Here is a 27,371-nt window from a genome sequence, read left to right as displayed (position 1 = left end):
TTATATTGCTTAACAAGTGAATTTATAATATATCTTGTTGTGACAAAAATGAATTAGCCCAACACCGCTTGTTATATTGGTGATGTTGTTTTCACCTGCATTGATGAAAAAAACAGCATAAAAAAAGCTAAGATTCCTCAATCTATATGTCAAATGTGAGCAGTGACAATATTCTGCTCTGATAACTCCAAAATGTCCACGACCATGGTACTAATTACCAGACAGAAACATTTGGACTCCAAGGATGTTTCCTTTTTGCGTCTCCTCATGTTTGTCCTCCCAGATAGGGTTTTACATTGTAAGCATAAAAAGTCCACAGTGAGAGAGAAGGGCTAACCTGGAGAGAACAGGATGATGCAGCACAGGGCTGAAGACTGTGTCCTCCATCATTTAGCTGAGTGTGACCTCCCTCTGAAGACAATGCCATTCATTATCAAATAAGGGTGAGCTGGCCGGTCTCCCATGGTTTGCATGTGGCTATTAATTGCTGGCAGTCATTTACATTTCAATTCCAGGCACTGTATGAGAGATTAGTCATATTCAAATCATGAGGTGGTGAATTGTGTGGGGAAATGATTGACATTTTTCAATTAATATAGCAAGATGAATTTAATATGTTTTGTGCATTAATTAACTGCAGAAAATGGAAATGACCCTAGCCAAGGTAATATTAGCATGATCTATGCTGAGGTTCTGGTGAGGTCGCTTTTCATTAGTCAACTACAACCAGGAGAGTGCAAGAGTGCACAGACAGTTTTGATTGATGTTGATTTCAAATTAATTTTGATGGAAAGGCTCAATAATTTCACTATCAGGCTCAGCTCCTGCCGAGTTCAGAGTCAGAGTTTTTTATGTCTGAATTCCTTGCTGTGTTTGCAGTGCTGTGGCTCTGTTTGAAAAGGTCAGATGATCACACTCAGCAAACGCCACCAGTCTAATGGAAGAGTCTGCCTCCCTCTGATGCATCACACACTGCAGTGTTTTATTTGGTTGTTTACTATGCTGAAAGGATCAGGCTTCGCTCTCCTGGATTGATAAGGTGCTATCCGCGGTGCGACAGAACTTAAAACTAGGAAGGGGTTGCTGCACATTCGTAGCCTCGATGCAGAGGTAAGTTATTCAGTTCATTAACCCCAACAAAGATATTTTCTGTAACATTTGATATATGAATAAGAATCAAAACAGTCGAGATACGTTTTGATTCTTTGGAGGTAGACGTCAGGTAAAAAGTGTAAGCTACTGAAGGCACTTTTCTCATGTGGGCCATACTGTCCATACTGATGAAACATAAGAAAAGGAGAAATCTAGAAAATGATATGTTACATTGTCATTCATAGGCTGCTAAGAGGGACTGTAGCTTCCTCGGGGGATGAATCTCTCTCCAGTCTTGAATCCACAAATCCAGCACTTCTGCATGATCGATGGCCGCGTTACCATCAAGCAAATTCAAAAAGGCAATCTTGATTTGGACAAAAGTTAGTATTTCTTCACACAGGGGTCTTAAAGTCGAGATGAAACGGCATTTCGAGAGTATCTAACTTCCGTATCGTGACGTATTTCCGAGTGAAACAGGAAAGACAGGCGGGACATAACGTTGGGAGGAATTTGATTTGAACGTTGAAAAGTGGGTGTGTCATAACACCCGAAGACACACCGAAGTACCATGCTGTTGCTAGCTAGCTAACTAATGAATCTTAGCCTCTTAGCTCTGTGCGCTAAAAGTTGAAGATTGATTGATGGGTGGATGTCATGATATTATTGGTTGAAATTAGTTACGGGCATGCTTACGTAAGCACACGGCATATTTTGTTTTACAGGAAGAAAACATGATTGAATTTTGATATAAGAATACAATGAAATTGATTTTTGGTATTTTTTTTGGCATATATTGTTAAATAGGTGCACAGTATGACCGGGGATGTGATCTAAAAGGGTTAAAAAGGCATTTTTCATTTCATCTCGTCTTTAAGGGTTTTAAAGTCTGGTTCCTGACCAAAGGCATAGAAGGCTGGCCTCCAGTGCCTGAGATATTACGCCCACTAAGCTCCTTAAAAACATAATAGGGTACATGGGTCATTTCCCTTTTAAGATTTATATTTCTTGGCATTTTTATAACTATTGTACATAGAATAAGTTTTAGCAAATCCCAAACAGTCTGATTTTAGAGGTCAAAATACAATCATCATCTACACTAAGATGAAAAAGTGGTTGTTTTGCATGTTATCACTGGTGAACCACTTTTGGTGCTACCTAAAACCCCTTTCTGAGACACTTTAAAGACCCATAATCACAAAAAAAAAAAATCAAATACAAGTATGTAGGAGCATTATGAGTCTAAGAGGCAGTTTGAGTCTCAGTGGGGCACAAATGAAGGGTTTCATTTGAAAATGTTACATCCATTTTGGAGAAGAAAAAAAAATGCTACCTGATACTTTTCTAAAAATAAAAAAAATAGCACAGTGCACATCCAAAGAGGTGCAGACTATTTGCAATAATAAACTATAGAAAAAGAAATGGTCGCACATTCCTCCTTGCAGTTACTTTGACAAGCTGATGAAAGTGCTTTAGCTGAAATGTTGGTGTGTAAAATAAATGTCACAGCAACTGTAAGGAGGAATATGCTACTATTTCTTTTTCTATGCCTGATACTTTTCTACCTGAAATCAGATAAGATAAGACTCTATCCCCAAAAATAATTTGTGGGCGAAGGTTTTAAGAGAGTATAATGTATAATGTCCTTCACTTTCATGCCAACAATCATTTTATCAAGATCAGTGTCGATTTAATGCTGTTGTCGGTGAAAACCTCATATCTCCAGAATGTGAACTTTTCAGGAACTGAAACAGCTTTGGTTTTAGGTCAACCACCACTTTTTTGAGTTTATTTAATTGTTTTCTTCTAAGGTTTCACAAACTCAATTGTTATATAATTTTCTCAACCCATAGAGGGGCTTGTAACCCTTCAGTTACATGAAAATCGCCAAAGCTGGAGTTACAAGGTTTTTATCCAACAGCGACAAAATGGTGGATATCTCAATCTGGATTTGTGGCCAATCTCATTCCAAGGCAGATCGAGGCTTGGTCACGTCTTGGCAGTACTTTTGATTACTTGGAGTTACTTGGAGCTAAAGAACCATAGTAGATACATCCAGAACCAATAATAGTTCCCCATGTGACCATTTCAGTACTATTAAGAGCCTTTTTCATATAGAACAAATTGGTTCTATATGGACTCACTAGGTTCTATAGGGACTGGGGATGAGAATCTCCTTCTTAGACCGATTCAATATAAATCTTGATCCGTGGTTAGCAATTCAATACAGAAAAGAAGTCTTTTTCCAGGAAAATAATTTAACACCATTGCATTCATTTTCAAGTTAATCTGATACAATACGATTCAAAATGATTAGGTTCAGCGCCATGAAGAGCGCTACAGAGTTTACATGTTATGGTTGTTATTTTGACTCTGCAGGGCTTTTTAATAGTTTTGGCAATTTCTGTCACAGCAGCAAAAACATATTATGTACAATAAAATTGAATGGAAAGTGGTGAGAACATTTGTTTTCATGACTTGTTTTCATGTGAAATCACCAGTAGCTCTTCAAATAGCTCTAAAGCACCATTTGGAGACATTCTTCAGAGAGTAACACTCCTGTGAAGCTTTGTTTAGCCCACAAAAACCTCTGAAGAACTTTCTTATTTGAATGTGTAGGCTAATACTGAAGTATATGTAAGTCTTTACACTGTACTGTGTTTGCAAAGGGAAAAAGGTCTGGTTTATAGTTTCTTTATTCGTGCAGCAAAACACAGAGGTGAACACAATGATAAAAAAAGAGAGAATAATGCAAATTTGGGGAGATAAACAACCCCCAAAAACACCCCCATACAGTACAAACATCTCACGAATTTGAAACAGATTGGCAGATAACGTGACTTGGCACAACTGAAATTCAAATATATTAGAATAAATCCTAGTTTAAAGTAAAATGAAAGATGATTGAAAGTTATACTCTTGACAAGAACCTTATTCATTATTTGAGTTTCTCCCTTAACCTTCACCTGGAAACTGCGACATTCTGCCTCCACTGTAAATGATGTTGACAAATTTCCCAGAGTTTCAAAAAAAAAAAACACAAAAAGGAAAAGAGAATGACAAATAAGCTGGTTCGGCTGTCAGAACTTGTGTCACAGTCATGCAATATTCATTATGTTTTCCTAAGGTTGTGCATTAAAGTTTAGGAGAAGAATAGTTTGAATTTTTCCGCAGCAGACGATTGATCTGGGCAGGATCATTAGTTCTTTGGTTGAGGTGAATGACTCATCTCTGAAGAGCGTTGTTGAATATTGATCGTTTCACTTGAATGTGCCGTGCGCAGTACACTTCCCAATGCATCTCATTATCTTGTCCTTTGCCTTTCAATGAAAATGTGTTATTGTATTATTGGTTCTTCCTTGTCCACGCTGATCTCTAGGTGTCAAAAATGTACAAAGAGGAAATATTTTAACGTTTGGGCCAAAATGTTTTTCTACCCTCTAACTCAGTCTATTGAATCTTTCTGTTTTCACTGCAGACATTGACTGTGGACACACTTATATTGATGCAAGGATAGGATTTCATACTGAGCAGAAGAGACAGGAGCTTCCCCTCGGCCTCTCTCTCCCTCTCTCTCTCTCTCTCTCTCTCTCTCTCTCCCCCTCTCTCTCTCAGATAATTACACTTTAGCTATCTTTGATTTCCTCTGTCCTCATTGGGACGCTCCCACGAGTTACCTTCTATCCGGCTGCTTCTGACATGAGTAGTAAATAACTATAAGAAAGGCTATAAATCATGGCAATTCTTTCCTCACTATTGCTCTCCCAACCTCTCATCCAGATTGATCACTCTTGTGCCACTGAGGTCCACCTGTGAGTCTTGTTCCACTGATATAAATTTAGTAGAATTATGGGAAACGTTACAGCAAATATGCACACAATAGAGAAACATTGCTTATCCGAGTAACTCTGGAATGGAGGAGGCGTGTGAGCATGAAATGTTCAAAACACTAAAATGTATTGACATTTATTTTAACCAGTAGAGAAAATACAGTGTTTTCACATTGGTATGTTTTGTTCTTTAAGCCTGTTTGGTAGATTGTTCAGTTCATAACATTGAAGAGGCCCTGTAGTCATAAATTCAACGCTGAAATGATAGTGGTTGTATTCTACAGCCAGCTTACTTTATTGTCTAATGTAGAAAGACGAGCACATTCTGAATCTTTATGGCAACCGTTCCTCATATTAGTGGTGGTGATTTGGGGCAGCAGGGTGGTGAGTAGGGAGAAAGCCTTTCAGCTGGAGGACCCTCGAGCTGAAGTGTCCTTGAGCAAGAGACTGAGTCCCTGTGGACAGAGGGCATGAAAAAAAAAGATCAATAAAATATCACATTAGATCTTCTTCTTCTTCTTGTCTTTTAACGGCGGTTATCACATTAGATCCCCTTACATTACATGATCTTCAGATGCTGCTGTTTTCAGATGTTACCGAGGTCCTATCAGCACTTTATTCACTTTTAGCTCTTGTTGAAGCAGAGCCACATGCAGGCACACACGCACGCACACACACACACACACACACACACACACCGCTGGCAAACTGAATGACTGCGACAAGCTAGTATTTACCCCGTCTTGCTCCTCTGCCTATTTCATTTTTTTAGCACTCCACTTTTCCCCATTATAATCGACTTCACAGGGGGGCCCAGTGTGCTCACTGAGTCAGAAAATCATATTTGGATACACAGCCAGCAAACTAATCCCAACCGTGTAGAACTCTGGACCGGACTGGTAACAGCTGCAGGCATCCTCAAACACTGGTGCTTCATCTCCCTGTTGGCTAACCCCACATTCGTCTCTGCAAGCCTTTTTTTTTCAGGCTTTTGAACTCACTTTTCACCACTCTATTAACGCTGCCCTTTCTTCATTATCTTTCCTCCTCCATCTGTGGAGGGCTGGAGGATGTTGGGCCGAGTCCCGCCCTGGCAGCTCGGGGTCAGCCTGAGCTGACCTTTTGTCTGACACCGCGAAGACAGGAGGAATTACTTTTAGATATGCATGGGATACATAGGTGTTCAAAGGTTTGAACACACCTGATTGAATTTACTATTTTTTTTTCATTATCTTAAAGCCATTTTGATCTAAAGGCTTATTTAAATGCTTGAAATTTGTTCTTTAGACAAATATAAATAGTGAAGTTGATGCCTATGTATGAATTTCTTTCCAAAGCCTTTGCCTTTCCATCAAGGCAAAGGCCGGCTACTTTAAAGAATCTAAAATATAAGATAGTTTTGATTTGTTTAACACTTTTTTGGTCACTGCATAATTCCATTTGTGTTATTTCATAGTTTTGATGTCTTTACTATTATTCTAAAATGTGGAAAATAGTAAAAATAAAGAATGTGTGTCCAAACTTTTGGCTGGTAGTGTATGTAGCCTACAGAGGCAGAGTTGGCAAGAACTAACGTTGAAATATATATTAATCTGGTTGTCACCATGTGCTCTATGCAGTCCTTCTCCAGTTCAGCCCTTCAGGACACATTAGCTGATAAGTGTTTAGTAACTTGTGTAATGTAGGACCTATTCTAAATTTTTGTCCTCAAGTTAACTAATTTGTTAATGACGTGAATGTCTGCAGCATGAGTCCACAACCCAAATTTCATTTTAAGGAACACTTATCTCTCCCGTACAATAACACACAAACACTTCACCTCATACTATGCAGGTGCTGATTTTGGCTCATCCCGGCCTCCTTGGCTCAGGCTGTAATCACAGAGTACCCATAGGTGTCCACATCCCATTGTTCCCATAATCAGCACTTAGGCTGTCTGCAAGCACTCTACGCTAATTTAATACTGGAGTTAATGACTTCATTTGCAAAAATCTGCATATTTTGTGGAGAAAAACAATGAAGGAAAGCCAGGAGTGATGGAAAAGCTGATTTCCTATGGTGTTTGAGAGGCCGCTCTCCCCCATTCCTATAACTGATTCCTGTTTCTTCTCTGTAATCATAATGACAGTGGGAGCCTACTTAATGCTGCTGCAAATGAATCAAGTGTAAACATCATTAGGTATTGATATGAATTGCATTCATTTACAAAATGAAGTTTGGTATGCTCCACTAACCCATCAACTCATTGGCACTCAGCTGAATCCAAATATGAATATTACATGGAAATAAACTGTTGACACAAAAGCATTTTAGGTGTTTTGTATGATGATTTAACCATTTTTTTTAAATGTTTCTCTGCATACTGTAGCATTTGATAGTACTCAAGTGGTTCTTTAATAGTTCTTAAAAATGAACCATAGCCATTTTTGACCTGGAACCCCATCATTTTCCATCATACCGATTGATTCTTCGTTAGTTTCATAGTTATGGCTAAAAAAACAATAATCGAACTCCTAGATCCGGATTACCACCAAAATCTAATCAACTGTGTCTTGGCCCAAGTCCGATCTGTCCACCACATTTCATACAAATCCGTTCATAAGTTTTTGAGATATGTTGCTGACAGACAGACAAATAAACCTAACTGGGATTGAAAACATAACCTCCTTGGTGAAGCTAATCAACCCCAAAACCACCCGCAGCACTTCTTTTAGTCCAGAATCATCCTTTACCTCCATCTGATGAGTAGATTTCATACTGAACAGTAGCATCTACCTTTTCATCTACCTTTGCTGCTGGCGAGTTAGGTTTTGAATCCTGCCTGACTTTATCCTGTGGAATCTTTATACCAATTAAATTGTAGCTGGAGGTTTTTCAACAAATATAAATGAAATTCTATTCATCTGAAATGGCGCTATAGATTTCAATATCTGGATGGTTCTAAGGCTCTGTATTGTATAAAATCTCTTATGATTGCAAACAAAAGAATACATTTTTTTTTTGTATTTTTTCCACCAACTTTGTTGTCGGAGTGCAGAAACGCTGGCCTTCCACGTGCTGTGCCTTTGAAGGAAAGTGGTATTGAAAGGATGCATCAAGCCAGCCAGCGTCAACCCCCCTACAGCACCCAAACAGAGCTTCTCTCAGTCTTCGTCACAGCGACTACGGCTGCTGAATACTGAGCAGAAGACACAGGAGCTGCCCCTCAACCTGGCACAGACAATTATTCTCTCCCTCTCTCTCTCTCCCTCTCTCTCTCTCTCACATACACACACACACACAGTTACACCCGCTAACACAAACAGCACACACCTACGCGGGGATTTCAGTTCAAAGAACACTCACATCATCAGACATGCCACCACACACTCCCTTTCAGCAGGAAAAATGGACCATCTGTGAGCTCTTCAGGCCACCAAGCAGTGACATTGTTGTTTAGGACGAGTCTTGCTTTAATGACAGTGGCGGACTGCATTCAGACTCTTTGGTCTGCCATCTCTAGCAGTTGGTGTTTGAAAAGCTTTTTGTTCTTGTCAATTGCTTAACATCTGTGTGTGGATGCGAAAAATGCTACTTTAATAGAAATGGGCCTCAATTATAACTCAACTATACAGTTTCCTAGAGTTCAGCTTTCATGCTGTTTGAACAAATTAACTGAGGTGGAAGAAATGCATATATGGTTTATGCTACTGGGGTTTTATTGTATGAGTTTGAATTGAAGGAAAATGTAATCCTCTGACATTATCAATTTGCATAATTCGAGATAGCGGAAAGAATATTTTACGGAACGTCATCTTTCTGTACTTATGTTGAGTATCTAGACTTATGAAAAAGTAGATGTCTAATATAACAGGAACATCATTGGCCATTAAAACTTTCTTACTTCTTTCTGATTCAGTTGGCTTACTTTTCTCTTTAAACATCCATTTTTATGGACCAGATTATAAAGGCAAAAGTCCAAGCAATTTTAGAGAGTTCACATTTTGACAGGTATCATTAACCAGGACTTGAACCTGGTGGGGATTCGGAGCTGCAGCAGACTCTGTCTGTATTCAGGCCAACATCTCTAAAAATAGTTTTTTTTTCGACAATAGAAATGAAATTATGTCACGGTAAACAGCCTGCTACACGTACTTACTTAAAATAGATTCAAATCAGATCTCCTGTTAGGGCAGCACAGACCAGCCCAGCGGTTTGAAACGTAATTAGAAATCGTATCCTTGATGAATAAACTTTAACCTGACTGATTTGCTATTCAATCCGCAGGGATAGGAGAAACCAAATGATATTTTTTCTTGGGAAGGTGTGTGTTGGGAAGTTGGAACTAACTTTCCAACGCACTAACACCGCTCCTTCATTTTAATTCAAGCCACCATCATCTTTGCGCTGTAGCACAAACGAAAATGTCGCTATCTTCAGCGGATGGCGATCCACGGTATCACAAAACCAGAATCCTGCAGAACCCAGTCAACATAAAAGCATTTCCCCTCTTTGCCCCTGAACCTGTGTGAGGTCTTTGTTCCCCGCTTGCCTCACTTCAAAGGAACACCACTGTATCTTAATTCCCATCAAAGCCCGCTAACTTGTTTGTGTCCGAGATTAGCCTTGAGCCTTTACCGCCGAGCCAGGGTCCGTTTGGCAATGCGGCGTGTCCCGAAGACGCGCGTTTGCCATCGCTCTCCGGATCTGACTCACGCAGACAGTGGGCATGTGTGAGGGGGAGGAGGATATGAGCAAAGGGCTTAGCGCGAATGGGATAAGAGATTAGAGAAATTGGGAGGGCTGGGATGGGGATACAGGATATTCCAATAACACACTTCCACACCTCTAACCTCCCCACTCTTGTCAGACAGAATGGAAAACTTATCTGTGTGTGTCAACAAACGCCGTGTTTGCCCGACTGCATGTGTGTGTTTTATTTCTTAGCTCGAGGTACACAGGGCCGACGGTGGCAAGGACAGCAGAGGCGTCAATATCCTCTCGCTGGGAAACTGTTTGCTGTCTAAGGCTGCTGTTCTCGGTGAGGGGGATATAACTGCAGACAACCTTTAGTATAGAAAGATAATCAGGGATCAGGGAAAGAAAAACTGAAAAAAACGAAGTATTAAAATAAACACATTCAAAGCAAAAAACAGACCAAACAAAAACCAAACAAAACTTGAATATTCTTAAAGTGACAACTTGACATTGTAAAGACTTGTCTGTTGTTTTTGGTGGGAAAGATTTTTGTATAGGAACTTTAGTTAAATGAACATTCACATTCACACATCTCATTCACAAAGAAAAATAAAGGTGCCGAAAATGGTTCTTCGGAGTGATGCTATAGAAGAACCGTTTCTGGTTCCACAAAGAACCTGTCAGACCAAGGTTCTTTAAAAAAAACCATTTCTGCACTCCTTTGCTTAGACACCTGCATTGTGTTTTTGTTTATCTGCCCTTGTATAGCCTCATTTGCAATTGCACAATATATACTATGGAGGGGTTTGGTTATATTTCCATATTTATGTCATCACCCACCATTCAATAACTAAGAATTAAGAACCTTTTAAGATATTAAAAGGTTCTTTGTGGAACCAGAAATGTTTCTTCTATGGCATCACTCCAAAGAACCATTTTCGATTCCAATTTGCACCTTTATTTGTGTTGACACCAATGCAATATAAACTGAGAAATGCTAACAGTGCTCACAACAAAATTTTAGGGTAGCTGAATGATGAGCTTCACATAATAAGACATGGCAAGGTAAAATAACAGACATTTTCCACAATTTCAAATCATGCCTTGAATGTAGAATCAGAATCAGATTTATTGCCAGGTACATTTACACATATGAGGAATTTTATCTGCAAAAAAAATAAAAATAGCAAATAAAATAATAATTTAGAGAACAAATCACAAATCAGAACACAATGAAGCTAAGTACAGAAGAAGATAAACAGTGGTAAGACAGTAATGGCTCATGAAGTTGACTATGTTTAACTATTATAATAAATATGGCTTTATACATATATACACATATGTAAAAATGTGAAGTATAGTATAAGGTATGTTATAAAATATAGTATCAATAGTTGAGACAGTTCTGCACAGAGTCCACACTATGTAATTATAGAAAAGTTCAGTGAAACTCAGAGGAAACTAACTATTGCAAGTGTCCTCTACTTATGTTTTTAGGCATTTAGCTGAGTGAGCAGGTCTGATTTAGGACACTTAAACAGGACACAAGGCTATTGGACTAACATTAGGTGTTCTCCTAGCTGTCCTTCTCCTACCCTCCAGCTGGTTGGTCTCATCCATTTTATGATAGTGTAAACAGTGAAGGAAGAGGAGGGTTGAGAATAAACAGATGGGTGCAGTGAATCTAAGTCCCTGTTTTTGTAAGGCTTGTCTCTGTTCTTTGTTTTGGTTTGACCCACTCCAACACAGTGAGCTCATAACTCTTCTTGAGTCACACACTGTCCCCTCCCTCCTTGCAGAAATTATTCTTTATGCACGATTGAGCTAGTTGCTGTTTGTGTGAAAACTGCAAATCATAGAGACAGCGCGCCTATGAGAAAGTTTGGCACAAAGCAAATGGGAATCGCTTTGCTCTTGAGTCGTCTACATAGTGTCCTTATGAGAAAAGCAAATTGATCTCACCTCACTTTTAAATTTGCTCTCCTCATTACCGGACTAACTCAAGTATCCTAGTCTTTCACTGAATCTGGTCCCTGACCCATCATTGTGTTTTATGTCCTTATGAATCACTTACTTCAATCATCTTACATTTTTCAAATAGCTTTTTACTGCTTGTTTAGCTGGCCCGGATCCAAGCTGGGAGGTGTTTCACTCTATTGACAATGCCCCACATTCAGTACACTGGGAGCAGCTGGATAGCAGTTGCCTAGTAATAGCATCAGAGGAGGTCTGCAATGATCGTGAGCTCCTTATCACACAACCGAGTTGCTTCATTAGACGAAAACTGAATGAATTTTGATATATAATAAACTGTATCCAAAGTTGCTGTGAAAGATTGAATGCAGCCATTTTGTCAAATGGAAGCAATTAATGTGGATGCACAAATACATAACCCAGAAAGAAAAACAAACATGTCAGTATAATGGCGTGCTTGGATGAGACTCCTAATAACAAAAACATTGGTAAACATTTCCCTGGAAATACTGGGTTGCTTGGTTAACCCATGAGTCCCATAGTGACTCATGGGAGGAAGAACGTAATGTTTTTTGATCATGCCGGATCTCTCGGCCTAACTTAAGTGCTCTGCTTGTACAGGAAGCCCGAGGGCATGTTCAGCTTCTTACCTCTGGGTGCTGTCTGCAGCCTCTACCTCAGTGACAAGATGTAAGGCTGTCTGCACAACAGCGGTCATACATGGCACACACCTGGTAAATTTTTTCATGTTACTGGGGAACATCTCTATCTCTCCCTGTTTCTCGCTGTCTCCTCTCTCTCTCTCCATCTCTCTGTGTCCCTCTCTCTACTCTCCATCTCTCTCCGTCCCTCTCTCTCTCTCTCCATCCCTCTCTCTCCTCTCTCTCTCTCCCTCTCCTCTACCGGCTTCTTTTCCCGACTCCTCTGTGTTTGTGTGTAATGTGTGTGTTCTGACTCTGCGGAGAAAGCCTTTTTGCTGAGCCCTATTCTCCCCTAAGATGAGATGATCTTGATAAGACATCAAGATAGCGTTCAGCTACAAAAACTCCATTTCCTTACTCCTCCAGGGACATTAACCTATTGCCTTTTGCTCCACAAAAGAAAAAAAAAAACAGCTGAAGAAGTTGCAGCAACGCGGGGCCATCGTTACAGCACCTTTTCCACCTCATTGGCTGGCCTTTCCAGATGCTATCAATGAGCAGGTGATTTTGGTGCAGCCCATAAGTTCTGCATTGCAGAGGCATAGTCTGAATCGCTAAACACAGATTGTGGTGTAGGTATCTTTACGTTGCATTTAGATTACCCGCACAGCAGCGACCTTGACTCAGAGGCAGAGCCCTGCCTGCTGACAGCAGAAAGGACTTTGGTTATAATTACACTCTCCTTTTTGGAGGTAGAAAGTTTCAATGTTAGATCAGTGTCATATTTGCATTTTTCAGCATCTTTCTTTCCATACACTAAGCGGGATGACGTACATTAATATTTCTCTTTGCTATCAGACAGAGGAAGATAGTGAATGAACACATGCAAGTCTTTTGCATGCTCTTCCTAGATGAGAAGTTCTCTTTTGGCCCATGCAATGTGAATTAATGAGGCTTATCTTAAAAGAAAAACACAGTATCTCAGTGCATGGCGGGCTGCCTGGATGTTGTACATCAAACCATTTTCCAGCAATTTTACAAGACGCTGTAGATAAAAAGGGTGGATGATGTCTCTCAAATGGACCCAGTGACTGTCAAATAGTATATCAGTGCCTATATACTACCCATCATCTGCTGGACAGATGTCTATGGCAAAGACATAAAGATAGAAGGTTCCTGCACACAAATATCACATCAGCATCTTTTCTTTCATAGTGATGCTTCAGTCAAAAGACATTTCTTAAAACAGACACCTTTGATTATGTCAGCCTTCCATATACAGTATATAGTTACCGGCATTCTAGGTTGCTTATCACCTGTAAGTGTTGTGGAATGGATCTAGAATCATTACAGAAGAGCAATTATAGGCTGTTCTGTGCTAAAACTGGGCCATACATTTGACGAAAAGAGAACGAAACTACATACAAAACATAAACATAAAAATGTGTACCAGCTTCAGATAAATGCCATAGCATCGGTCTAATCATTGCAAATAGTAATGGGGAAAAATAAAAAATAATGAAAGGAAAAAAGAAACACGAAGACTCAAATGAGGAAAAAAAATTACTATGAACAAAACACAACTACTTCCCAGATAATACAGTAGAAAGCTAATGCATCTATTTCAAGTGGTGAATCATAATTACAAACAGAATTTAGTATTTTCAGTACTTGATTTTTTTTTTATACATAATAACATAATCTTCTAAATTAGATCATAAAAATCCAACTGAAAAAGATGGGATGAACCAACATTGAAAAAAGTTGCGACACTGAAAGGTTTCGAACTTTTCTGTACTTTTTACTGCCTAGAGCTGAATTTTGTTTCTATTGTTGCCAGGCAACAAATACAATCCCAGTGAGTAAGCAGAGTCCCGTCTAATATTGCTTAGCAACAAAATTCAGCTCCAGTAAGTACAAATTGAATCACTGGAGGCTTAAAAAATATACAGACCTCAGTGTTGCAACTTTTTTGCATGACTTTAGTTGAATCTGGCCGCAGAAGGCCTGCAGTGTGGACGGATACTCACCAGCAGCACAATGAAGAATGGTGGCAGTGCACTGATCCCACTCCCCTCTGTCTCCATTCATATGCTAATCCAAGCCCCCAGCACACCCACTAATTACTGATCCCCAGTCAGCCACTGAGTCCCGATTCACTCCACTGACCAGCAGACATCTCCGAGACCCCAAGGGAGAGGCTTGAGTGATGGTTCATTCGCATGATGTACACACACACACACACACACACACACACACACACACACACACAGCAGTTCACGCCAAGCATGTTTGGAGCAGTTGAGTCAAACTCTTTTTATCTTTTTTCTCTGGAGCGTTTACTCCTGTAGTTCAGTTGGTTTGGGCAAGTGATAACGATGCCATTCGAACTCGGGTGGCGCTAAATAACTTCACTGAGGCCGTTTCAAAAAGCAGGTCTTGGTTCTCTTCCAAGCGGACTGCGGTGTGGTTTGTTTGGAGGGAGAACGTAATCCGAACTCGCCACAGGAAACCATTGTTCTGTACGGTTTTAGCGGTATAAGGAGACGGATGTTGACATCTAATAGCCAGCAGTTCCTCATGCTTGGAAAGCCTAGTGTAACAAAATGAACCGAGGTCACACCGCACTGCTGCTCATATTCAGGTATTTCTTCTTGTATTCTTTCCTGGTATCAAGACCAGAGGAGAGAAATTACAACACAGACAAGTCCATAATGCCTAGCTCCCCCCCCCCACTGCTCCCCGGCTGCCAAAATCTCTAATCTTGTGGGATGACAGGTTGCCAAAACTCTATCCAGTAAACAAGCTACTTGTGAATCTGTGTGACTTTTGTTTACATGGTCTTGGTTCAGTGTGGGGCAGCGTGAACGTAAATAAACAGAATACAAAAATGCAACAAAGTAAACTTCAACTATGGTTGTGATCACCCACAGAGAGCACATACAGTTTATGTTTTACAGTAAATGTAGGAAAATAGTAAATGTATCCAGTACATTTACCGGTAAAAGTGTACATTTACAAACTCGCATGCATGTAAATGCGCATATTTCCTAGAGGGGCGGTAAATGTAATCATTTTCCAAGGTAAATCTGGTAAATATGTACATTTCCTTGTTAATGTGAGAGGAAAATGCTAGTCACAGTAGCGTGAGGCTTCTCACAGTCCTGTCACTATGCCAAAAATACCTCTTCAGATTGACTTCTTTAGTAAAGTGAGATCTGTGAGATTCATTCATGTAACACTGCAACACCATAAGGTAAAGGTAGCTAAAATGATCAAAATCCTGTGTGGATAAAGATGAACAAAGGGCATCTTCACAGAGAAACCTGACCGTTCTCGCTCAAACAAAAATGGAAACAGGGGGACAGCCGGCTGCAACTGTATACATTTACCGGAATGTGTATACATTTACCACATTTCTCACATTTCTCCCGCAACCTGTGCATGCACACACACACGAGCACGCTCAGGCAAATGTACCAACACACACGCAGGCAAGACAATCACTCACATAGGCACACACACTGCTGAGGACAGAGAAAGAGTGTGAGGGTACGCAGGTTGTAGGGATATGGAAAGACACATGTACTGTACATGCACAGATACAAGAACACACACACACACACCACAGCATCTTAATTACCCAGAAGGGTCTCATAGACTTTTATGACACCTGATGGGAGATGAATTTCAGCGTTAATGAACATCAAATGACTTTGGGATTATTAGCCCCCTAGTGTACGTGTGTGTGTGTGTGTCGGTGTCAGTGTGTGTGAATATATATGTGTGTGTGTCTGTGCCCGCCCTCCCCTGTGACTAATGTATCATATGCGGCAGCAGGGTCGTCTATAAATAACAACATGATGTTCATTTACCGAGTGGGGGGGGGGGGGGACTCGTGTCTGGGCAGATGGATGAACGGACGGAGTGTGTGTGTGTATATGTGTGTGTGTGTGTGTTGTTCCGCATATCTCCTTGCTTGCATACTGTAGCGGGCGGTCAGAGAGTTGCGAGAGAAACAACAGTGTGGACTTGAATGTTTGGTATCCAATGGCATACACACACACACACACACACACACACACACACACACACACACACACACATACATACAGAGAGAGAGAGAGAGAGCGCCTAAGGCTACAGTAACATTTTCTGGGAGTAGATGGATATTGCTCGCTACCCCAGCTTGTGCGATGCGGTGGCTGATCTCTGCTTACCACATGCTGGATAGGTTAGGGTCAGAGTTCATATAACCTCGGGAAACAATAACTAGACGGCTGTACTGCTGAGTGAGTGGGTTTCATTTGACAGCTGAATGTCAGAAATGCAGGGTGGGGGGTGGTGGGTGGGGGGTCGGGGGGTATGGGGTAGGAAGCAGGGCAGATTTCCTCAACCCTGAGGCACAAAGACAACCATACAGCATAGTCAATCATGGGGCAGGTATTTTTACAACTTACAAGTAGAGCTTATGCTATCACCTTGTCCTTGGCTCTGGGATTACAGACAGTGAGCTTGGGAATTGTTTATTTATGTGTGAAACCTCTCTTAAAAACTCATTTTTTATAGGCTGGCCTTCTTATGAAAAGTGTCTGTATGGGTTTCTTCTTTTTATTTGGTTTGATTTGGGTGTATGTATGACTTGTGTGTATTTTATAGGTTTGGCCCCCATCATAATGGGGGTTGTAAATGCTTGATGTTTTTACTTTATATATGTGTATGATTTTGAGATAGCTTTTAAGGGCTTGTCTTGCTTTTATGCCTTTCCTGATCCTTTCCTATCCTCTCGTGAAGCGCTTTGTAAACTGTGTCTTTTAAAAAGTCACTATATAATTAAAGTGTTACTTACTTAGTTTCCCCTAGACAGTCCTCCAACTGGAAGGCCTAGGTTCAGGCATCCTGGCCTGCTGAAGTGTCCTTTAGCAAGACACTGAATCCCTTCCAGCTCCAGGAATGCTGTTCTGCAGCTGACCCAGCGGTTTGACGTCTCTGTGGAAGAGGCAAGCAGAAAAAGAAGAATTTCAATAGTGTATCACAAAAAAAATGCCTTGTTAAGGTGTTCTAAAAGAACTTGCTTTTTGCATTAGCCAGTGAAACTCAGAACAAATTGCATTGGTTAGTGATTGCATACCCATATACAAAAAACTAAGATGGTGCATTATCAGACATTTTACGTGAATCAACAGCAGTAGAATCCCCTAAGCCCTGTTTGTATCTGATACCTGTCAACAAATTTACACATTGCCAATCAGCTCTACTGTCTCAGCACAGCTCAGTATTGAACTCCTCTGGATTCAGCATGAAGCTCTTCTCTCCACTAAGCTGCTAGTATCCATCTGTCTCTCAAAGAGCTTTATTTGATTTCCGGGGTATGTCTGACATTTGGAAGTAATATCATTCTCTTTCATTGCTATGACTGCAATAAAGAAACTTTGTTTTCACACCCTGGCTGCAGATACTTCCAACAAAAGCTGTATGCCCCCCCTCCGGTGTGCTGCAGAGGGGAGAGAGGAGCATTAATGTTGCATTCAGTGTGATGGATTAGCCTTATCTGGTACCAGGTGGCAGTCATTGTGTCTGCTTCCTATATTTGTAGCTTTTTACTCCTCTATTAAGCAGATGGAGGGATAAGGGCGGGAAGAAAAGAGGGAGAGAAGTAGAGCATAACTTCGAATGGTGTCAGAGAAAGAAAAAAAAAAAGCCCTCAAACGAAGATATACTGGAATATGCCTTTGCGTAACATGATTGATCCCACAAGTCCTTTCGAGGGGTGGCAGTGGGCCAGAAGTCAGAGAAACGGTTCACATCGCAGGCCGGACTGGGAAAGTCCGGTTGGGGAAAATGAATGAGTAACATTCTCCACTCCTCTGCGTGAATGTGAAGCAGGGCGTTGCTGAAAAAGAGCATGCATGCTCAGTCAGTTTTCCCTGGATAAATAAAAGTAGAAACAACTCAATCCTAAATCAAACTAACCACAAAACTGAGGTTGATCCTTTTCAGTTTAACAGTGACCAATCTTATAAATGCAAATGCATGACTGCCTGATTCAAATGCACACTTGCACTCATGCACAAACATAGAAATTCAATATACTGACAATGTACAACTGCTTAACTTCAAATATCTTTGGTCTGTCAAGTAAAATAAACAGCTGTGTCATCTGTGTACAACACTTTTCTCTCGTGAATGTTCAGATTTTCTGTTATGTTTAACTTTCTGCAAACATTACAACACTTGAAAAGTAAAATACATTTGTATTGCAGGAGGAATACCTGGCTGTGATACACTGTCGGAAGCTGTGGCTGCATAACTATTTCTGCTGTCCCCCACAACTGTTTGCTTTTTCATAGAAATGTTTTCCTTCCCTCTATCCATGGGTCTGTGGAGGGAGGGAGGGACATACAGCATACAGAGAGGGAGAGAGAGAAAAAGAGAGAGAGAGAGAGAGGGAGGAAGTGCGGCGATGTTTCATTTAAGTCCGTTTTCACAGGCTTAGTGAAATTTGTAGTCTGTTGTTTTTTTCTGCGAAGCACCTTACGGGAATATCTCCTGAAGACAGCTGTGCTGGGGAGCGCTGACCTGCGAGTGCTTTTATGGTCCGGCTCGCTCCCCCTCTGCTTCCTCTGCAGATGGTACAGTCCATTTAAAAAGGTGCTTGTCATCTCTCAATGCTCTGTGTCCTTTCAACAGTCAGCTGCGGGGAGCACATTTCACAGGGGGAGTGCTTGCTCTCTCTAACACACACACACACACACACACACACTCGCTCTCATTCTGTTACTGAACTCTCGCACACAAACACAGGCATGCTTGCACACTGACACACTCACGCCACACACACACGCACACACACACACACACACACACACACACACACACACACCATCTCCCCGTAGCAGATACCAGTTACACAGCACATTTCCCCTGAGCCGGATGCCTCTCTTTAAGGAAAAGGACAAACTGCTTTGAGGATTTAACTTGGCTCTCTCAAAAAAGAAAGGGAACAAGGAAAGAAAGAAAAGGGGGGAAAAGGAGGGATTTTTTGGGGGGACAGCTTTCTTCACGGAAAATGGTCAACTTGGCAGCATGACACCTTGTTTGGATTCCCCTCTCCTTCTCAGGCAAAAATCCTGAAAATGATGGATGACAACAAGCAGTTGGCCCAGCGCATCGATGGGGCCATCCAGTCGGCCAGCCAGGAGGTGACCAACCTGCGGTCAGAGCTGAGCGCCACCAGCCGCAGACTGGCCGAGCTGGGGGCAGCCGACTCCTCTGCCAGCATGCTCGAGAACCTGCAGCACAACCACCATGGTAAGAGACCCAGACCCAGAGTGGAGTGAGTGGAGTGAGTCTATAAGTGTGTGTTGGAGAGAGAGAGAGAGAGAGAGAGAGAGAGAGAGGAGCTGAGAACATGTGGGGTTTAGGATGAGTAAATCGGTGCTGCAGGAGCACACTGACTGACGCAGCTGTGCGTTATCCTTAAGTGTGTGTGCATCTTTGTGTGCATGTGTCCTTGCATGCGTTTGGGAGCCACCAAGGAGAGCACAACGTTCAGTAGTATGTTCAAGTGAGTTGAAAAAAAAAACCCCTCCATTCATTCATGCCTGTGTCCATCAGAATAAGTGCGTATGTGGTGTAGTCAGAGACTGAGAGTGAATGGGATGGACAAAAGAGGCGAGGGGTTTCTGCTGGCTTGTGTCCACTCTCTGTTCTCCCACAAATCCCCTCTCATGTTGAATAATTAACCCCCTGAACCTTTAAGAGGGGGTAGTGCTGCACTTTAGTAAGGGCAGAGTGGGTAAAGTTACCCCCTTCCTCCTCTCTCTCTCTCTCTCTCTCTCTCTCTCTCTCTGCTGGCACTCTCTCTGCTAGTTCAATCGGTTCTCCCTTAACTGGGCAATGGATCTGTCTCTCTTGCAGGGAGGGAGAGAAGGGAGGGGGGGGGCTGGTTTTAGGGTTGCCGTGGGTTACTGTTACCGAGCGCAGTTTGAATGGCTGCCCGGTCTGTAGAATGCTGTCCTGTGTGTGTGTGTGTGTGCGTGTGTGTAAGTGAGTGTGTGTGTGTTGCAGCTGCTCTGTTCGTCCTGTTCAAGCTTTTCAGGCCCAGTTTGACGTGCAGATAGGTAACGAATGTGTGTCTTTGTGTCTGGGTGTCTGTGCGCATCTGTATGCATGAGTGCATGCATAAGTGTGTGTGTGTGTGTGTGTGTGCGCCCATGGGCTGCTATATCCCTTCAACTCCTGGCACACACACACACCCGCGTACCCTCACACTCTCGCTGTTTCCATAGCAGTCAGCTGGTACAGTGAGCTCTCTGTGATAGGATACGTTCCCTCTCGGTGTTGGCAGCACTCTGCTTTGAAACCTCATATCTCTCTCAGATACTTCCGAGATCAAGCTCGGAAAAAAAGGACCGCTGTCTCGCCTCTCTCGCGTTCATGAGGAAAAACTGTTGGCTAACTTTTCCTCAGGCTCCTTGCAGCGAGAGAGTCATGGCTGTCCTCAATTGTCCTCTGTAGTTTTGTTGTTTTTAAGAGGAAAATCTGCAGCAACAGAATGGCCCTTCTGTTGCGCCCCTGCCGACACAGGCTGCCCCACGCCGCCGGTCAGGAATGGTTTGGTCATGTGTCAGCATTGTTTTCAATGGACTGTCCCTGTCGCTTTGTTCCTGAGTTATTCCTCTCTGCTTGTGTGTGTGTGTGTGTGTTCCTGTGTGTCCCTGCCGTATCCCTTTAACCCGCGTACACTCGCACTCTTGCTGTTTCCATAGCAGTGTGTGTGTGTGTGTGTGTGTGTGTGTGTGCCAATGTGAGTGACGACAAGCATTCCTCTGGGAGAGTTTGAGCGCTGATGTCATTGTCCCTCGTAGCGGTTTCTCTGCTCAGCTGAACCGGAGACTGAGACGTGCATGTTCAATCATGAAATCACAGAGCCTCATGCAGCAAAAGATTCATAAAGCTTGCATAAATAACACAGAGATTGCAGAAAAAGAAATTCTGACTGACTCATTTTTTCTTAAATTGTCCAGTTTCAGAAGCTCAGTAATTGCTGACGCCTAGATGGATTTTGTCAGATATCGTTGTCTAGAAAAAACACAGCGGTAACTGCTTCTGAGTGCCCCTTTTAGAGCCTCAAAAATGAAACACACACTCCCTTTTGGTTCTGAAGATAAGGTTGCCGATTATCCCTTTTGTTTGGTCTGTGTATCTATCTCACTGTCATTGTTTCTCAGTCAGTAAGTCTTTTTTTTTCTCTCACACCCACCTCTCGCTGTCTCTTCTTAACCCCCTTTCTCTCCCCCCCAAGCCGTGCTTTACAAGCCCACGGTGTATAATAGAAAAGGCCGGGGCTGGAGGGATTAGGTAATTTATCACCGGCGGTTGCGGCGGGGAGGGAGGTGTGTGGCGAGGGGTCGCTGGTTCACTGCGCAGCCTGCAGACTGCGAGTCCTGAGGGAAGCTGTGTGGGGGGGCTACCTGGCACCTCACCACCAGCAGCCAGTAACCCTGCTAGCTTCTGCAGCTAGCTCACCCACATGCTGCCTGGGGGTTTTGCTTTTGCATGTTACATTCATACCAGCCAGTGCCAGAGTTGTAAACAAATGGGAGTACGTCATGTATTGTGTTTTTATGGTGGCCTGCGCAGAGGTATATGCTCACAGCTGTCTTATGTGTTATTCATAGGCATGTACTGTAGGCTCAGACGCACACACACACACACACACATACACACCTCAAAGTGTCTTACACCTTGTCTATCCTCTGAGCTCTACAGTATATCCTCATGTGGCTGCTGATGAGTGTCCCCCTGGACTTGAATGGACTACATTTAGCTTTGTTGTGGAGCTGTGGGGCTGCTTATACAGAGAAATGCTGAGCAGTCACAAAACTGGCCCAGAACTCCCTTCTGCCCGTGGCCCCAATTCGTGCCGTTCTCATTTTCCTCTCTTTGTACGGGAGAGAATGTCACGTCAAACTCCATGCTGGAAGTTGGTAGTTTAAAGGATAATTCAAGCTATGGTGAATGTTAAGCCCATTTTCCAGACCGCCCTCTCTCCATTATGAAATTCCTGGTTTGGTGTGGTAACCTCTAGCTAGAGGGATGTCCTTCATTTTACCTATATTTTCAAAATTTTAAAACGATCTGCGTAGCAGATAAGAAACAAGCTTTTTGTTATCATTAGGTCCAACTGATTTGTGCGTCTACATGTTGAAGAATAAAACTTGCTTACTTAGCACCTTAGACCACAGTCGAATCCATTTCATAGAAACTACTTTCAGGTGGAAAAGCTGAGAGGCTTGAAATGAGGCTGGATGGATGTCAGCGATTGGTGAGAAGTGCTGCGATTTCTGATGTGGTGAGAATTTTGGGTTGAACTAGCTGAGCTAATCAACTTAACATTTGGAAAGGTATTTTTGCAGTTGCACTTGATACAGTTAGTTTCATCAGCTGACATACGTACTGAATAGAACATGACTTTCTGAGAGACTTTTGAGTTTATTTTTCATTAGGTATTACTACTCATTTTGCCATACATCCAATCCAGGAAACAGCACTTGTTTAAATGCAATTCCAACTATTAAAACTTGTCGTCTTGTTTCACCCAGAGAAGCAGTGGGAGGTAGCAGCAAGGAGTGCAAACCAGTGACCTGCCTAGTTTATTCTTCCCAGTTTGTGACCTTGTTTACTTTGCTCTAACACTCTTCTCTAGCTACTGCAGTGTCACTGACTTCTCCAACGCTTACTTTGGGTCTGAATAAATCATGCTGATTCTATTGTTAATGTGAGTTTTGGATCAAACTTTGGATTTTTGCTGCAGCTGGTGGTACTCTCACCACCTCTCATGTGGGTGATACCGTTTATTCATTCAGCATTCAGAGATTATGAGCTAAGGTCAGTCCTATTGCATTTAATGACTCACCCATTCTTCTGTTTGGGAGTGAGAGTTTTTGACCCAAGCATGGTTGGTCAAGCATTCATAAGATTATTGACTGCATTACAGTCACAGCCCCAACACAAACAGTCTCTTTGCACCAGCTTATTAAACAGTTCTACATGATGATAAGGTAATCATTTGTCTTGAATCAAGTGTAACACAGATTATACCTTCAAGATAAATAAAACAAAAATACATATTAATCTTCATGGAAAGGTTATCCAGAAGATCAAGGCTGAGTCAGGCCTATTATATCATTTAGCATGGAGGATTTGCTGTCTCTATACATGATTAATGAGCAGACAAGCTCTGCATGTTAAATGCTACTGAGACTACAGTAAGATGGTGTTCTGTAATTCTGTTCACGAAACGCCTCCTTGGCCATTGACATTAGATATTTAACAGGATTAAGAATATTGGGGTGCTGTTTGCTTAAAATGTAGTTGCTTCTCCAGAGGTGAGGAGAAGAGCAACCTATGAGAAGACTGCAAATGCTTTTATCATTATTAGCGCTGCATTGTTAGCTAAATAGTTGGTGGTTCCTATGTTTTGCATGGAGTTCCTCTAACTCCAGTTCCTCACCCTAATATTACCTCTCTGTCGTTCCAATACTCTGCAACACCGAGACGTGCACTGTCTGTTCCCAACAGCGAGGTTCCTGGTATCACATCTCAGGCTAACTAAGCTAATGTGGCGTTTCATTGAGATTACATTGCTCTGTGGATATGATGTTTATGCGTGAGTGCAGATCATCTCTGCTCAGCGGGGCTCCTGTCATTCTGTGTAAAGCGTTAGCATTCGGATGCCAGTGTCTCCGTGAGACTCCACTTGCACAGTTATTGCTGCATTTACAACGAGGAGGAGAGCTTGGACATTTATACTCTTCACACACTGACGCATGTGACATACACTCCTGATTCATACTATATCCTTTTTATAACTTTATGACGCATAATACCGGCTACATGAAGCATACAGAGACAATTTTTGTTCCACTACTTCTTCTTCTTTGTGGTGACATATTCCAAAATGCTATATATCCATTTTGGGAAAAGGTCAGTTTTAAAAATGCAGATGATTCTGTCCTTAAAGACATGACTGTTTTATAAGCAAAGACTCATAACTTACATGTATACATGTTTCGAATAAGGACTGGACAAACATAATTTGGAAAGATACTTTTACATCTTGGCTCTTTTAAAATGTCAACAGGCTTTCACATAATGTCCTGCTCTCTTCAATTAGTATAATCTATGCAAAAAGAGTCTTTGAAAATGCATTTTTTCAGGATTGCTCCAAATGTCAGCACTTTCCTGTTGAGAGAAGGATTTGAGTGCTGTGTTAGTTACATTATATTACACTGATGTACATGAATATATGACAATAGGCCTGAGAAGGATCATTTTAAATGTTTGGAAAACAAATTGTGTTGACTCAATTATTTCAGCTATTTCAAATATTGGAGGGAATATAATTTATATGAATTACTGCATATGATTAATACAGTGCAATAGTACAATATTTTATATATGACAAACACAGTAATACAAATAGGTCGGTAAAACACACAAACCAAGCTGTATATATTATTTTATTATACACAATATTTTGAGAATTGTGTATAAATTAGCTGCCCTGTGTTTCTGACCGTATTTCCAGATGCCCAAAAGCTAGACATGGATCACTGTCTCTCGAGGGAAAATAAATCATTTCAGATTGTGCTCCCATAGATTACAGGTTTTTCCATGTCTTGCATGTCTCCTGCTGTCTTTTGACTGTTCAGATGTTGTCTGGGAAAACCTGACATTTCTCAACATGCCATTAACCTCATACCCTTTCTCACTCCCGTTCATGGATTTGAAAAGAGGGCTAGGTGTAAAGCTGCTGTCAATCACAGAGGCAGTTATTGTAGAATGTCAGCTGCTTGATTGAAAGACAGGAAGAAGCAAAATGAGAGAAAAGATACAACACAGTGATACAGTCATAAAAGACTGCATTGGATTACCTCAAGCTGTGAAAATAGCACCGAAAAAATAGCACCGAATCTCATTAGCGTTTTTTTTTGTTGATGAAGATGGCTTTTGAATCCCTTTCAGTCTATGGCAATGAGGAACTTAATGACTTGTGTAGGGAAAAATGATAGTCCTCTTCAGGTTTCATGTTTATGGCACGTTTTATGGACATTTATTTGACAAAGTTACCCGCCAGATGGTTTCTCATCGAAGCGGTCCTCAAAAGTGCAATTGAAATTGCAAATGCCACAAACGCCTTTGGCAAATTTCATTTAGCTGCTCTCCTGGTGCCGACTGCAGTAACTTTCCTAATGAATCTTAAGTTTAGAAGAAATTAGCACCCAGTGGAAGTCGTGTTTCAAATGGAATGACCCATGTTCGTATAATTAATAAGGTTGAGAGCAGCACATGTGTTTGAAGGTAGTAATTACTTGCCTATAATCTACGTTAATGATGAATGATGTTAGTCTATACCCATATGCTTAAAGGTCATTAATTTACATTGACATGCAGTCATTCTTTGAGAGAGAAAACCCTGCAAATTAGGTTGATTACCATATAGTATATGCTTTAAGTGTGTGTGTGTATGGGCTTTTTCATTTTATACTGTGTGTGTATTCACAGTTGTACAACACTCGCACCTCTCTGTGGCCTTCTCATAAGTTATTGAGAAAGGGAAGAAAAGTGGCTTTTCTCGCTACCAGCGGACCTTGACACACTTGCAGCGGCTTCGTTTGACAGTATAACCCTGCCTAGTAATTAACTCACACACCCACACAAACACAACACACACATGCGCGCTCTACTCTCTGCCTGAATAGACAATTTGATGCCCTTCGTTGCGTTTGGGTGGGTCAGGTCAGCAGTGTATGTTTTGATGTTTTGGGTTGGTCACAGTATGAATTAATGAGTTTCAGCAGCTCTCGGGTATGTAAATTTGTGTTGCCCTCTGTCCTTCAGCCTGCCTTTCCTAGAAATTGATGCTAACAGCACTCTCACACACGCAGCGGCAGATGGCTTGAACGACTGTGCTCGGTAATCAGTGACATTGCACATATTCAGACGCCATTAAGTGCAAATGCCGAACTGGGGCTTGTCATGTGGAACTGTGGGAAAGGTGGGGAGGGAGAGAGAAAAAAAGAGAAGTGGGAAAAAAAAAAAGAGTGTTGTAGTGCAACGCAATGACAGGAAGAGAGATGGGAAAGTGGATAGCAAGCCACCGCGAGCAAATGTCACTTCTCCCACAGAAAGACATTTGAAGGAGGATGTTGAATATTCTTTTTTTTTGCTCCATGAAGGTGACAGGTCAGTGTAATGGATAGCGCACCATGTGGATAGACTACTGTGAACAATGATTAAAACTCTCATTAATTTGATGAAAAGCTTCATTAGCTGGCGATAGGGGCGGGAGGCAACACTGTTTTTACACTGCATCCACTAAAGATCCTGCATTGTTCTCTAGATGGCCCCCATTTTATATGTTTGCCAGTGGGCCCAGTTCAAACATATTGGAACAAACATCTGCCAGATACTGTAGGTGAGAATCATCCCTGACTGTATCGTTGTCGGTGATCATAAAGGAAATAAAATGAGGAATTAGAGCAGCTGGAGATATGCAAGGCTATGCTGCAATTACAGCGAATGGGACTCTATTGTAGAAGCCTTCTCTGAGGAAGCTGATAGGACTACGCTCCAGCCCCAGAGAATGGCTCCTAATGGGCTGAGATAGGAGATGGGAGGAGTGTGTGTGTGTGTGTGTGTGTGTGTGTGTGTCAGGCAGAGAGCCCCCCAGTGGCTCCTGAATGATGTGATGTGACGGAGGGAGGGGGGGGCTGTCTGCTGCAGGGCTCCCCAAGATTTTGTCAGCAATTATTCGCGATGAGGTGCAGTCAGACGATCCGCTGTGGCAGCAGCAATGATGAAATGGCATTTCCTCTGTTCACCTCTCATTTCTGGAAGTGGTAGTTTGAAAGGATTTGATTTTTGCCTATTTCCGTCCTCTGTTCCTTTTCTCCGGGGGCCCCATACGGTGCGGTACATGTGTTTGACTGATCAGTACAAAGAGCCGCGGCACTGTGTGGAGACGCGGCACTCGTCCTCTCACTTTGTTTCTCTGCAGGTTGTACAGTAAAGTGTATGGAATGCAACGTTCCAATGTTTTCCAGAAAATAACACCTCCAATGTGATAACTGTGTTTCATTATTAATTA

The 27,371-nt window shown here is 41.8% G+C and overlaps 1 protein-coding gene across 1 annotated transcript in view; it reads left to right on the top strand.

The window, feature by feature from the left end:
- Positions 1 to 27,371, top strand: part of LOC139920220 (kazrin) — a 145,830-nt gene that overhangs the window by 18,999 nt on the left and 99,460 nt on the right. Inside the window, exon 2 of the mRNA XM_078288315.1 lies at positions 19,336 to 19,525. Coding sequence (XP_078144441.1) covers positions 19,336 to 19,525 — 190 coding nt within the window. The remainder of the gene's footprint in view (positions 1 to 19,335; positions 19,526 to 27,371) is intronic.

The sequence above is a fragment of the Centroberyx gerrardi genome, chromosome 14 (genome assembly GCF_048128805.1).
Source record: "Centroberyx gerrardi isolate f3 chromosome 14, fCenGer3.hap1.cur.20231027, whole genome shotgun sequence".
In the NCBI taxonomy this organism is placed as follows: domain Eukaryota; kingdom Metazoa; phylum Chordata; class Actinopteri; order Beryciformes; family Berycidae; genus Centroberyx; species Centroberyx gerrardi.
This window is presented reverse-complemented; position numbering and strand designations above follow the sequence as displayed.